At 47.7% G+C, this 14,864-nt stretch overlaps 1 protein-coding gene across 17 annotated transcripts in view; it reads right to left on the bottom strand.

Moving 5' to 3' along the window:
* The window catches only part of ZNF618 (zinc finger protein 618), a 176,443-nt gene that overhangs the window by 82,378 nt on the left and 79,201 nt on the right, over window positions 1-14,864 (bottom strand). For all 17 annotated transcript variants that reach the window (XM_054689071.1, XM_054689063.1, XM_054689066.1 and 14 more), the window contains one exon: window positions 2,505-2,548. In XM_054689071.1, coding sequence (XP_054545046.1) covers window positions 2,505-2,548 — 44 coding nt within the window. The remainder of the gene's footprint in view (window positions 1-2,504; window positions 2,549-14,864) is intronic.

Raw genomic sequence — 14,864 nt, 5'->3', positions numbered from 1 at the left:
GGGCTGGCCCTTCCTGGTACACACTCTGACACCAGGTAATGGCACGGGGCTCCGACACTGAGTACATGCAGCCTGGGCCAGTCAGGGAGAGCAAAGACACAAGCGTGCCGTCCTACCTGCCTGACCTGGGCAGGCATCTCCAATCCATCTCGGAGCTCTTCTCCCTGACTGCAGCCCTGGACTGATAAGATTCACTTGAGAACTGCAGAGGCACTGGTGAGGGAGAGATTAGAGAGTGAGGGCAAGGATCACAACTGGGTGGGAGTCATGAGGAAGGGACGGACTCTCCTCCTCGTCCAGTCCCAGCAGCACTCTGCTGTAGACACTGCGCCTGCCACACAGCACACACTCAGATGTCTGCTGGATCCTTCTGAGGCCTCCCACACAGCACTGGACCTGACGCAGCAGGTGCTCCTTGTATATGGGAGAGCAACGGAGAGGCTGGCCAGCCCCTCACCTGAGCACAGCATCACTAGGTAGAGCAGGTACCAGCTTTAGCAGGCCTGATACAATCACGTGCTTTATCATATGACTCTAGCAGGCCTGTCCCTGCCTTGGGTACAGTGACAGGGTGGGACTAGCATAGCCCAGGACCCCCTTCCTGTCCTGACATGTTGACTTGGAAAGTACTTTCAGGCATCATCAGTCTGGTCTGAGGGCCCCCACTGGCCTGGAGGCCATAGCCTCAGCACTGTTATCCTCAAAGTCCCATTACGGGGGCCCAGGAGAGGAACAAGTCACCATTCATGGGCCCATGTCCAGCTGTCCACCCCTGTGTTCTAGTCCACCCTCCCTGGCCCTGTACACATCCTCTCCATCTCATTCAGTGTATCCACACCACAGACACTCCCTGAGTCTGGCCAGGGGTCTGCCCACTGTTTGCACAGTGTGGTCGCTGCGCAGAGCTGGCACTTCCAGGGGAGAAGCAGTGACAGTTCACTGACCAGCAGGATAATGAAAGGGTGTGAGCACGCCTTGAGGGACACATGCCAGGGCCCTTGAAGAAGGGGTCCTGGAAGGCTTCTCTGAGGATGAAACCAAGACCTGAGGGATAAAAGGGCACCAGTCATGGGAAGATTAGGAAAAGAACATTCCAGCAAAGGGAACAGTGGTTGCAAAGGCTCTCAGGCAGGAGTGCATTTAGATCAGAGGTCATCAGATGACCACCGTTTAAGTATTTAAGTATAACCTGTGGCTGCTTTCCTGTTACACTGGCAAAGCTAGGAAGTTACCACAGTGCTGTGAAGAACAAAATATTTGCTATCTGGCACTTCCCAGGTAAAGGTGACCAACACATGGTTTGGAGTGTTAGGGAAAGCTGTAGGAGCATCACAGACAGACTGAATGAGGGGCGGAATGACACAAGAGGAGATTGGGGAGATGGCAGGAGCCCCATATTGGGTTGGTGGGACACAATGACCTCCAGCCTGGTGGCACCATCTTCACTCTAGCCATTCCCAACCACCTGCCAACAGGTGCCAGCGTGATCTCCCTGAAACACAGAGCTGGATACTTTATTCTTCTGTTCAAAAACTGGCATCAGCTCTCTCCATGGTTTCCCAAAGCATGTTTCAAAAAAACACTTGCTCCAGGGAATGAGCTTCAATAAGAGTTCCATGGTTAAGCAAGTTTGAGAAACATGGCATCGTTATCACTCTTAGATGTTCTCAAACACACACATTAGCAATTAAAGGCTCTGAAAAGTCCAACAGCAAAGAAATCTGTTGACTTTGTTAAACCCACTCTCCTTTAGCCACAAAATCCCTCTGTTCCACAAAAATCTATTACCATTTTCAAGAACTAGTGTTCTAAGACAAACTAAGACAAACTCCTGGGCTTGGCATTCGTGATCTGACCCCTGACTCCAGTAGGTGATCCTAGAGCCTGTTCCAGACTTTGTGTGGCCTGGGGAGACATCTCTCTTCTCTATTCCTTGCCTTCTTCCTGTCTCTGAAGCCCTCAAAAGGCCATCTGACTACTCTAGTGCTGTATGTCATTGCGTGGGCCTGTACTGTCCTCTTTCCCCCTCCTTGAGAAAGCCCAGCTTTCCATTGGGGTACGCCCCATTTCCTGCTAGCTCCTGGTCTGGCAAAGCACAATATTCCCCTTCCCTGCCTTGCAGTGACTGACTTGGGGCACTAGTAAAGTCCCCAAGTCAGGTCAATGAACTCCAGACTGGGATGGGGCTGGCTCCTCCAGAGTTCACACACAGTAGCTGAAATGGATTCAAGCCCAGGTCCCGCCATTGTGTGCTTCACCCTTAAATGTGCCCCAGTTTGAGTGGCCAAAGGCCAACTGAGGACTGAGTCATCCTTCGTGCCAGTCATAGGAGCCCACAGAGGGCACCAGGAGGGCTGGAAAGTGCTGCCCACCTCAATCCTCTGGGGAAGCATGGGTGTTTCTCAGCAAGGGGAGAAGGCCTGGACCATTTATCTTTTCAGGTTGTAGGTGAAGACCAATACAGGAATGTGGGTGCAACTTGGGGCAGGGAAGGGGGAAAGTACCTGCTTGCCGTGCTTTTCCTTCCTGCTGCACTGGCTCCGTCAGCCTGCAAAAGAAACCCAAAACACCCACATCAGCCAAGGCGGGAGAGAAATTCTACCCACGGCCACCCCACCAAGCTCCCACTCAACACCCCCTTTAGATATGGGATGGGCTGGCCACAACGACCTGCTCCATTTCTCCAGGCTGGGAAACTCTGCCCCCAGTGGTAAGAGGGAGTAAGAACATCCCCCGCCCCTTTTGCCTGGCCCTTTAAATCCAGCTGAGCACCCACTGCCAACACAAACCCAGCAACCACAGAGCCCTGGGGACTCGGTGAAAAGTAAGTAACCAGCTAAATCTGAGATTGAATTGCACCATTTTTATTTTCATCTGGGATTTCCAATAAAACAGTAGCCACAGATTTATTCCTACCAACCAGAGGGGGAAAATTCTACTAAGTTAAAATAGTTCGTCCCCCAACCTTATGAACAGAGGGAGGCAAGTGAGTGTCAGTTTCTTAATCTCTTTTATTCGGGGGTAAAGGATGGGGGTGCTAAGACTGGCCAAATGAAATTTACAGAAATCCTAAAATTCTGTTTCAGGTGGAGAGACTGAGGCTCTGAAGTCTCATGGAGCCTGAATGTCAAATGCCTGGGGACCTTATTCCCAGTCCAGAGCTGGGGGTTGGGGAGGGTGGCAAGGGGGAGTGAAGGGGAGCCCAGCTCTACAGACATGGGAATAATGCCTAGGTTCCCTGCACCACCACTGGTGGAAGATGCATTCCTTACCTTTGTTAAAACATTTATAATAGTAATCAAAGTTGGATAACGCAAGCTCAGAACTCTGGCACACATGCGTTTCCAAAATCAGAATCTTTCTAATTTTAGAAAGGTAATGTCGCACGTGTGTTCTATATTTTGAACAGCCCTGGCAGGGCGTGGGGAGCCCCAGTACTCAAAACACATTGATACTGCTATAGTGAAACTTAGGGAGTCAGCCTTGTATGACCTAAATGAACACAGGGACTAGCCTCTTCTCTCTTCAGGTCAAGTTCTGCCACCTCATCAGTTACTAAAAATCATTTTGTTTTCAAGCTTTTCAGATTTCAGGACTGCAGATGAAAGGTTGAGGACCTAAAATAAAAACAGCAGCAGCTACCTTTTGATAAGCGCTTGTGAGACATCGCAAAATGGCAAAACTTAATGACCAACTTGGATTCAGAGCCAATATATAAAAATAAAGAGATCTCATCCCCAAAAGGGCCCAATTTCAGCTTCTGAAAGCCACACAGTCCCATGTGACCAGGCAACTGGAGCTGGTTCTCCACAGTTCCTACCACTCCCTCTTGCCTTACCCCCAGTCATCTGCCTGGCCCCTGTAGGTATTCAGACTCGCTCCTACCCTTCGGCCCACCTCCCCATTAGGTGCTAGTGTATGGACATCAAATGTCTCATTTCCTCTTCTCTATAGTTCACCCAATACACATATACCATATCCCCAATTTACAAGTGAAGCACAGGTGGTCAAAGGATTGAATTCATCTACTGAAAACCTCTTGTTACAAGCCCAGATCTGGGTGACTTCGAAGCCCACCTTTCTCAGCGCTGTCATTTTTTATCTCCCTTCAAACATTCAGGAAAGCCAATCTGGAAATGGGGGAACCCACCTCGCCTACACTGGCCACGAGAGGGAAATGGAAAAGTTAAGGACAAATAGGAAGGTAGAAATATGAGACCTGGGAGGGAGAAATTAATGAGATGCTGATGTGTTATTTCAGAGGAAGAAACAAGAAAGCAGAAAATGGTTTGTCTATCAGTTCACTGGGAGCAAAAGGATCAATTACAGCCTCTTTGCGACATCTTGATTCCTCATAACTACTATGTAAAAGCAAAGGGGAAGTTATTTTAACGTACATATGCTAAGAGGCAGAAATGGTGGACAGCTTCAAAAAATGGTAAAATCCCAAATGATCTCTCACCTTTCAGACTCAACTCTGGGCACTTATTTTTAGCTTTTCATCCATTTTTTCATACACACTTTCAATGTTCTTTTTTTGTCCTTTTCCTTCACAATTTCACAGAGAGTCCAGTTTAAGTGCAGTGAACACATGACTAGGTAAGAGACATGAGTCTCTATTTTCGGCACACCTGATCATCACCACCTGTTTCCCTTTTATAATGTTTATGACATGGGAGCTTCTTATCACAGGTAGCCAACACACAAGGTTTTCCATCCGCTTTTACAAAACACGGACAAAACATGAAAAATGTTCAAACAGATGTCCAAACAAAACCTATAGTGGTGGGAGTGGGGAGAGAGACTGACTGGAAGGAGGAGTGGACCGCAGCAGCTGTGAAATGTCCCTTAACTGGCAGACATGGAAGCTGATAAAGGCAGGGGTGTGGACAGACAAGGGGCGCAAGGCTGCCCAAGACAGCGTGTGACAGTATCACAGCTTCTGTCAATCACAGCGTGGAGTCTGGCTGAGTCTGGCCCCACCATAACAACAGGGGCAGCTGTGGGGCCACCCAGCTGAAACCCAGAGTTCAGAGCACCAATTCGCACACAAACCCATCCTTACCCAGTATCATATAACTTCATTTGCAATTTGAACCCAAGCTGAAGAGCGCCTGGGTTCAGAGTCCATGGTCTAAGCTGGAGTCCTGGTTCTGCCTCCTTCTAGCGCTATAATCACAGGCAAGTCCCCTACGTGCTCAAGGACTCTTGTTTCCCTCATGTGCAAAATGGCAATACACTAATCCAAGGACCTACCTCAGGAGATTAGCATAAGATTTAAGTAAAGTTAATGTATGTAAAGGCACTTAGCATAGACTCAGCTGTAATAATAAAGATCACTAACAACCCTCACTACAGTTATAAAGGTCCAGTAGAATGAGGTGCAGCTTGAATGAAATTACGTAACAGAGGAGCAAGCTGGTAGGAATGGTGCCAGGGGTCATCCCAGCCTGGCTCTGGCCTGATCTGCACCCCAAATGGCAAGTAAGCATCTCATGAGCATCCACCAGACCCCAGAGGCCTGAGGTTTCTCCGGAGTCAGAATGACGCTGAACACAGAAACACAGGTGCCAGCAAACCTGGGGAGGGACCGCTTAAGTAACAGAGACTCTACTTCGGCTGCCACTGTACCATGTGCTCCTGAAGGATGTGGCTCCCTGGTCCTCCTCAGTCTGACTCAAGGTACGAAGACCTTGAACTTGGCTAAGTTCTTTTCTTTCCCTATGAAATTCTCATAGGTTAAAATGGGGATAGGAGGCTCGAGATTAAGTTGCATCATTGCCTCCTCCCTTTCATCTGCCACTGTCTGTAGAGCTGACCCAACTTTAACCTAATCCCTCTGTAGCAAAAAGAAATATGGTAAGGCACATGGATCCTTGAGAGACCCTCTTACTCACTCTTCCAGAAGATGAGGTAAAGGTATCCACACACCACTGCCCCAGGGTACCTGCCCCCTTCTCCAAGCTCTACCCAGTTCTTCTACACCAGCTTCTCCCTAGGATCTGGGCAAGGCTATTTTTGGTTTCATCTGGCCTTCCTCTTCCCTCCCAAATGAATGTTGAGTTGTTCTTTTCCATTCTCTTATTAAGGATTTTCTTGGAAAGAAAATATTATTCCAAACCCAGAAATTTTATTTCTAAATTTGTGCAAATGTAAGTTGTAAGACATTAGCTGCATTTCACATTTTGTGCAAATGGCAGAAACAGGCAATTCGTGTGCTACGGGATGGGGGCTGGCCAACGATTTCGATAAAATAAACCCTTTTTTAATTTAAATGCTAATGCACTGAATTAAAATTTAATAACTGAGGAAATTGAAAAGCCGAGCAGGAATATTGGAAATAAATCCAAGCAGAAACAGCTGAAATTAAAAATTCTAGAGAGTGGGAGGATAGCAGCTAAGCTGTCTTATATGATTACATTTTTTTTTTTTTTAGAATGAAGCAAAAAAAAAAAAATCCTATCTCTCGCTGGCTCTAGGGCAGTAAATCCACAGTGCTGTGATTTATTGCTCAATTTTCCTGAGGGAAAAAGGCTTTCTTTCATGCTGAAATATTTCATAAATTTCAAGCCAGCATAAATTCTTAATTTAAAAGTTATGGAGGTCACATTTAGTGCACTGGTACGGTTCCAAAATCTTAAAGGAATAGCAGCGACCAAAAAAAAAAAAAAAAAAAAAAAAATACAAAAAGGAGGAGTAGAATTTGCTCCTTTTTTTCCTTTTGGTTTTAATTCACAAGTTGAAATTTCATTATCAAAGATTTCTCGTGGATGGATAGAATCCAAGCACGTGGCAAACTGGTATGTATTTGGAAATCTGCAGCAAAAGATGAAGAGATAAAGATTTAATTCAATTATAAAAAGGCATTTTTTTTTAAAGCCACTTGAGGAATTTCTGGTAAAAATTTCCTCCCTTCATTGCCCGGGAAGGTTGAGGGTGGGGGAGGGTGGCCAATGTAATTGCTTCTCTTAGATCTCCAATCTTTTGTGCACACTGATATATTCATTTGTTATACAGCTGTTCAGCGGCGGAAAGAATGCTGGGGCGCCCATAATTCTAAGCAAATCAATCAAAAATTAATGATTTGTCATGCTTGCACAATGGAGGAAAACAGCTCCTTGGGTCCTGGCTGCCTGATCTCGAAAAATGAAATGCCTTTCTGTGATAAGAGAGTGGAGCCACAGACTCAGGAAGCTGAGGTGCCACCACAAATGTGGGGGCTTGAGCTCCCTTGGGCTCAGAGCGGGTTGAAGGGGCCACCAGCTTTCAGGGGGCAACTTCAAGATGGCGCCTCAGCCACCGGTCAAGCCCAGTCAGTACAGACATGGTGTGGCCCATTTCCGTGGTGGTCTAATTAGGACCCTGCCTTTTCCCTTCCACACAGAAACTTAAAAAGTGCTTACTTTCTGGAGACCTCAGTGACTCCTCCCCCGCTAGATTTGATTTGTCCCTGTTCATTGTTCTCCCAACATCACTAACACCTCACCACCAGCACCTCTGACCAACTCCATGGGATGGGGCTGGCCCTGGAGCACCCGCCTTCCCCCAGACTGGGTGCTCCTCCTGAGCAAACACCACATCCCACACAGGGCCAAGATGCTAGCACCCACGGCAGGTGCTAGACTGGGCAAATATTACAGTCACCAAGTAGGCATCCGTTTATTATTATTTCTCAGGAAATACTGATAATGAGTTGCTTAGATGATTGATGAACTGTATTAGCAATTGCATTTGGATGAGATAACAAGTGATTCTAAATAATTATTCCTTTTCTTGCTCAACAGGTACTACTTCTGAAAAGCCTACTATGCATTAAGCACTCTAATGGATAACCTCAAATCCACTGGTGGACAATTCCAAGTCCACCACTCACTGTTCCCAGGGCTTCCCTCCACTCTTATGGAAGGGCAAGGTGACTACGAATCCAGGAGAGAAGGTCTCTGCATGCTGAAATGCCTTTGAAGTCTTTTATTTTTTGTATCAATCCATGTGCATGTTATAGTCATGAGTATCAAATACATATTATTCCATAAAGTGTCTTTTATACATATGAGCATGAATTTGAATACAAAAATTTGTTTTAAATGATCAATTGGTACAACTGATTGTACTCAGAGCCTCCACCATGAGTAAAACCAAGGGCACTTGAGCTGGAGACCTGCAGGAGGTACCACACCTGCAAGAAGTAGTGCGGAGCCCCTGGAACTGCCCAGAGAATGGTTCTAAGTCCCCTGCTCTTTACTGAAGACTCGATGACAAATGGGTCTGGACAACCCAAGCTCCGTGAGCCTACTGCTTTCCTTTCCAATATCCAGTGGGTTCCCAAGACTTAACTTGAATTTTCTGCTTCTCCCACTAAGAATCAAGATTCAAATTAGGAATAAGTCACTCACTTATCTGACAAGTCTTACTACATACCAGACACTGTTCTAGGCAGCTGGGACATATTCCTGCCCTCAAGGTGATTACACTCAAGTGGAGGGAGACGGTAACAGGAAGAATAAATAAGTAAAACATATGGGAGCAAGTATTGAGTCCTAGGAGCAAGGCAGGCAGGAGTAGCAGGGTTCAGTGGAATAAGGTGGTCAGAGTAGGCATCACTGGGCAAACAATGGAAGGCGGTGAGGGAGCTGGCCCTGTGGGGTGTGGGTAAGAGGGAATGGCCAGCACCTCGCTTGATGAACAGCGAGGATGCCAAGATGTCTGAGATGGAGTGAGTGAGGACCAGAGGAGCTGGGATCTGGGAGGTGACCTGTGTAGGGCCTAACAGACAACGGAAGGGCTTTGGCTTTTACTCTGCAGAACCGCTGGGAGGTTCTGGCAGAGTGACACAATCGACTTCCTTTTTCAAAAGATCATTCTGGCTGCTATGCTAAGCACAGACAATGCAGCAAGGGCAGAGGCAGCAGGAGGCCTTTGAAGAGGTGACTATAACAGCAGCCCCAGTGAAAGAGGAAGGTGGCTGTGAGGGGTTGGGTTCTGAATTTACTGGGAGGTAGAACCAACAGGACTTACTGATGAACTAGATGTGGGGGTATGAGACAGAGTCAAGGAAGATTCCAAAACTCTTGGGGCTTAGCATCAAGAAAAATAGAAATGCATCTCTTTGGTACATGAGATTATCAATCATCAGCACAGCGCTCTGTGGATTGTTATACTTCATGGAATTCTCCCAGTAACCCTGCAAAGGACACAATGCAGTTTATCTTCTATCACAAGAATTAAACAAGCATCCAAGGGTTGAGTGACTGGCTCACACACCTTCTCAACCCAAGCTTGTGACCATTTCTCTTACACACATGTCCTTCATGTATGAACCATCAAATCAAACCTGGCCCCAAACAATGTAGATGAACTGCTTCCCTACTAACCAACAGACCACAACGGTAACATAAGCACAGGTTGTCCTCTGCTTGTTCTCGCCAGGTGTTCCTGAGAACACCTACTGAGGGTTTGTATGCTAATACCAAACAACAGCTTTGCAGGTTATAAAGCTGATTCCAGGGCCTCCCCGGTGGCGCAGCGGTTGAGCGCTGGGTTGCGAAGCTGCCCAGTTCGATCCCGGCTGCTCCCGGCCACCAGAGGAGGGTCCCACATGGCGCGCAGACCTCTCCTGCCGCCCGCTGCTCCCCTCAGCAGTGTACTTCGGTCCTTCTGCCTGCTCTGATCCCCGCTCTGGCTCTGGTGAATTCTCTCACCCTCCCGTGCTTCTGACTGTACCCAGTGCAGATAAATAAATAAAACATGCCTCTATTTAAAAAAAAAAAAAAAATAAAGCTGATTCCATTCCCAGGAAACTAAAGATAATAAATTCTCTAACAAGAATCTTGCTTTTTATATCACATTCAATATATATATTTTTAATGTGTATGCCTGGCTTTTAATTTTGCATTTGCTTCCTAAGTTTACATGGTGGCTCAAGGTCACAGATGCCCTGGGTCCGAAGTTTGAGGGGTGAATGGCAGCTGCCAGAGAATGCTCTGGATTAAAAGTGCTGAAACCCAGGTGAGTGATACCATTTTTCAGTAGATGCTTAGAGTTAATACTAGATGTGTGATTTTGAGCAAAGCCTTAGGGTGCTGACACTAAATCAGACATAGTTCCTTATTCATTCATCAAATATTAGCTATTAAGTGCTTACTCTGTGCTGGGCACCAGAGTAGTTAGTGGGATACAACAGCATCAAGGACAGTGGGGAAGAATAAAGGCAGTTACTTAACTACTTCACACTATCAATGTATAGTAACCAACTGAGATAGGTACAAAGAGAAAGGCTGGGCGCCATAAGCACCTTTGACAACAGGATCCAATGAGACTACAGGGTCAGGAAGGGCTTCCCAGAGGAAGGGATGCTGGGGGTGCACAGAACCCCCACTCAACAGAGGCAATGTAAAACCTAGACGCAAATGAAGTGGCCACAAGCTGGGTGCCAGGAGTAAGGAGGCCGGTGCCATCTTGCCCAGGTGGGTAGCCTGTTGCTGAACCCGCCAGAGCTACAGGCTTCTCTGAGGGCCTTCACCAATCTGAAGGAAAGGACCAGCCCACCAATATGCCAGCAGCAGGCAAGGATCCCCTGCCTAGATATCCCAGGCCAGAGTCCACACCTCCATCTGGCCTGGCAGCCTCTAGCCCTGGGAAGGATAGAATAATGGTTTCATCTTTTTTCTTCTCCTTTGCTGTAGAGCAGCTACAGTGCTCCACAGAACAGACATGTAGCCTGGCCCCCAAACCGGTACAGGAAGCCTCTCCGAGGGAGGCCCCAAAGCCACTATCATTGATTGGTTAAATTTCCAACTACAAGAGAATCCCACGGGAACTGACCGATTTCTTTATTCCTCCCAGTTACGTTGTTCCTTCCTCCCTACTCTAGGTTCTTGCTCTCCAAGGTCAAGTGTCAAGAAATCAGGCTTCCTTGGAATGGAACCAGCAGGGCCTTGTCTTATTCTTATGGGTTCCCAGGTACAGGCAGGTTCTTCTCTCTCTGGTGGGTGGCCATGAGGATCATAGCAGCCTCTAGCAGTCGTCTTCTTCTTCTTCTTCTTCATCATCATCGTCATCATCATCATCGTCATCATCGCCACCACCACTACTGTTTCTCATAACAATAGCAGCCAGTAATTACTGAGCACCTGTAAACTGCACTGGGGAGTTCTGACTTATTTCAAGGTTCTCAGCCACCTCGGAAGGCAAGTGCACCGTTGAAGGCAGCCAATGCCTGGGAAGGAAGCCAACCCAGAAGCCACGGTCATTTGTAGGAAAGGGAAGTGATGGTTTGGGAACGTGGAAGAAGAAAGCTCCAGGACATGGAACTATTGGGAGTAGAACGGGCTAGAAATAAACACCTGTCAGTCTCCAGCTTTGTGCAGTGGGCCTGGTCTCTACCTCCACGCTTGGGCCTGACTCCCAACCTCAGAGGAAGGGGGACTGCTGGTCTCAGAGAGGGGGCGGCGGCCTGCCTTAGCTACCATGCGGGAGTTGGCATGCAGGCCCGGAGAAGTCTCCTTATTCCAGGGCTCTGGATGCCACCAAGGGGTGCGCTCTGGGTCCAACACGTCAGGTAATAGTTACTGGTTGTTTAGTGTGTGTAAATTCTGTTCCCCTCACTGGGCTGACTCACGAAGGAGTGTAAGGCTGTGAATGGAAGCGTGAGCTTGTTCCTGGGGTCAGGTCCAATGAGGCTATGGTTTTTTTAAAACACTTTACGTTGAAATAAGTTTACCTTTATAGAAGTCACAGATAAAAGAGTGAGTTCCCTTATATCCTTGACCCAACACAAAGAGCTTTAAGCAGAGGAGAAACATACAGAACTCTGTGTGCAAAAGGACTGCTGGAAAAGGCAAAGGGAGGCATTAAGACCAGGTACAAGACTGATACCCACATCCAGGCAGGGTCAGTCAAGGCCTGGTCTGCCTTCTGGGACCAGTGATGGAAGCCCTTAGGCTCCAGGACTAAAGATGATGGCCACCAGCAGCAGAGTCAGGTGGGGCACAACCCTGCCCCTGGCTAGTGAGACCTCAGGCAAGTGACTTGACATCTCAGTGCCTTTGTGCCTTCCTCTGTCAAGTGGGAATGCGCCGCTGCCCAACTCACAGAGGCTGCTGTGAGGAAGAAGAGAGCTCATCAGCTACAGGCTTGGAGCAGAGCCTTGACATCCACATAATGGGGCTTGTATTATGAATGCTGTACCAAGGGCCTCCAATGGCCATGATAATCACAAGCAGTTGGCACCTGCTGAGCACCTCCTATATGCCAGTCCTGGGTGTAGGCACTGCATGCACCATCTCACTTCATCTCCTCAACCACCTTAAGTGGTAAGGACCGTCTCAATCCCACTATGTAGACAAGGACACCAAGATCTGCAGAGAGCAGGGATCAGCTGGGAAGAGGCTCCGCAGGCCTCTAACCTAGATGCTCCACTCCAGGTCTGCATTTCTCACACCCTATACCACACTGCCCTTGGGCACAGCGCAGAGACCCTGGCCCTTGGCGAGTGACAGCCCCCACCTCTGTCTTCCGAGAGTGGACACACTCCTCTGGGTGAATAATGCTGCTCTGTTTGTTTTCTTTTAAAAAAAGAAAAGTGTCTCCATTCTTTACAGTCACACAGTTAATCTCTCAATTTACAAAAGAGTGAGTCATGTGACTGGATTCCACAAAAATTCTCTCTCCAGGTTTATGATTTTACAGAAAACTCCAGGGAAAACCGCCTGGAGCGAGTTAAAACCAGATCAGCCATAAACCATGTCCTGGTACAGCCTCACCAAGCCAAGACTCAGATTACTCATTAAATACATGATAAATATTCGCTTCAGATCAGCAGGAAGTGGGGGGGGGGGCACACAGGGGTAAAAAAAGAAAAACTTTTTTGCTTCACAGGGGAAAAAACCCTATTATAAATACAGACAGTTGCAAGCTCCAAATTAGGTGAACCCAGAATTGGAAGACAGTTTTCAAAGTTACCCCTTTAGGTATTTTTTCAGTAAGGGGAAAAGGTTGCTCCTCAAAGCTCTTTCAGGGAGACCACAATAAAGGGCTGTGACATGTCCAAGGTGATACTGGGGTGCCCAGACAGTCCCCAGGGAAGAGAGGCAGCCCCCCCAAGCTGGGAGAGGACCCTGGCCCCAGGCCTTCCTCAGACTGCCAGCCCTTCTGCTGCCCATCTCCTGGACTTACGGCCTCTCAGAAACCTCCTAATTCTGACATCTGGGGTGAGGCAGACAGGGCTCCAAATTCAGCCTGGGCCACTCAGGAACTCCATGAAAAACACAAGGCACATCACACGTTTCAGTCTCAGTGTCCTCTGTAGAAGAATACCCTACAAAGCACAGCTGCTGGGTGGACGTAAAGGTATAAACCTATAACATTGCCAGCAGTGCTAACAGCGCCACATGAGTCACAGATCCAGGTGATGTCATCATGATTACAGTGATGGTAGAGAGTAAAATTAATACATTTTATTTTTTTTTAAAAAGAGGCATGTATTTTTATTTATTTGTTTGTTTGTTTTTGTTTGTTTATACAAGCACTGGGTACAGTCAGAAGAAGCGCGGGAGGGTGAGAGAATTCACCAGAGCCAGAGCGGGGAGCAGAGCAGGCAGAAGGACCGAAGTACACTGCTGAGGGGAGCAGCAGGCGGCAGGAGAGGTCTGCATGCCATGTGGGACCCTCTTCTGGTGGCCGGGGAGCAGCTGGGGATCGAACCAGCGCTGCAGAGGCTGCAGGCAGCTTCGCGACCCAGCGCTCAACTGCTGCACCACCGGGGAGGCCCAAAATTAATACATTTTAAAAAAATACCCAAATATGTTCTGATCCTCATCCCCTCCTGCCCCCACCCCCACCACCCCGAAAGATTTACTTGGTACAGTACTTCGCAACATAGAATCTGGAGTCAGCTGGCCTGGGGTCAAACCCTGGCTCTGCCACTTACAAGCCATGTGACATGAGGAAGTGTCCCTCCAAGGCTTGGTTTCTTAATCTGTCAAATGGAGATAATAACAGGACTTACCTCACAGGGTACTCAGTACTCGCTCAGTTAACATATGCAAAGCTCTCAAAACAATGCTGGCAAATATTAAATGCTATATAAGTATTGGCTGTATGCGAATATCATTTATTAAAATGACTTATCATTTATCTTGAGCTTTTTAATTATTGTTTATTTAGGCAAGTCCCGTCTTTCCTCTGAGCCCCAGATTTCCTGGCTATAAACTGAAGACTCTGACCAGGGGTGTTCTGAGGACCCTCCTGGTTCTGAAACTCGTAGATTCTGTTTGTGTTACTTCTGTCTTTGCTCCACGCTGTCCTCACAGGTGTACTGAAGTCCACTCTGACCAGCTGGGCCTCAGGCACCATGCCAGGAAGCAGGCCTTCTTGTCTACAGACACAGTCTCCTGGAGCAGCAAGGGCATGCTTGCACACCTGGGAATACCTCCACCTCTGCAGCCTTGCTTCCGACCTAACTGCAAGCTCCATGAGGGCGGCTGCCAGCTTTCTGGAGCCCTTCTGTGGCCCCACAGCACATGCAGAAGGGCAATATGGCTGAATGCTCATCGAGTCAGTCAACTGTTTAAACATGGAAAGGAACTGCACTGCCCATACTGAGAGAACCACTCTCATGAATGGAGTCAAGGGAATCATGTAGTCCAAGCATGGCAAAGGGGCTTCATTTTCAGTAACATTCTAATCAATTAATAGCAACTGCCTGCAGCAATGTATGGAGAAAGATTCTGGAGCCAGAGCAGAGCTCAGCTAGGAGGGGTGCTGTGATGGATTACTGATGTCTGCAGCCAGCAGGGTAAAGCAGGAGGTGGTAGCATGCGCGCCCCTCCACTCTCATCCAAAACCCTTTTCTTAAAGATAAAGAA

The sequence above is a fragment of the Talpa occidentalis genome, unplaced genomic scaffold (assembly GCF_014898055.3).
Source record: "Talpa occidentalis isolate TD23 unplaced genomic scaffold, MPIMG_talOcc4v2.1 talOcc4.7, whole genome shotgun sequence".
NCBI lineage: Eukaryota > Metazoa > Chordata > Mammalia > Eulipotyphla > Talpidae > Talpa > Talpa occidentalis.
This window is presented reverse-complemented; position numbering and strand designations above follow the sequence as displayed.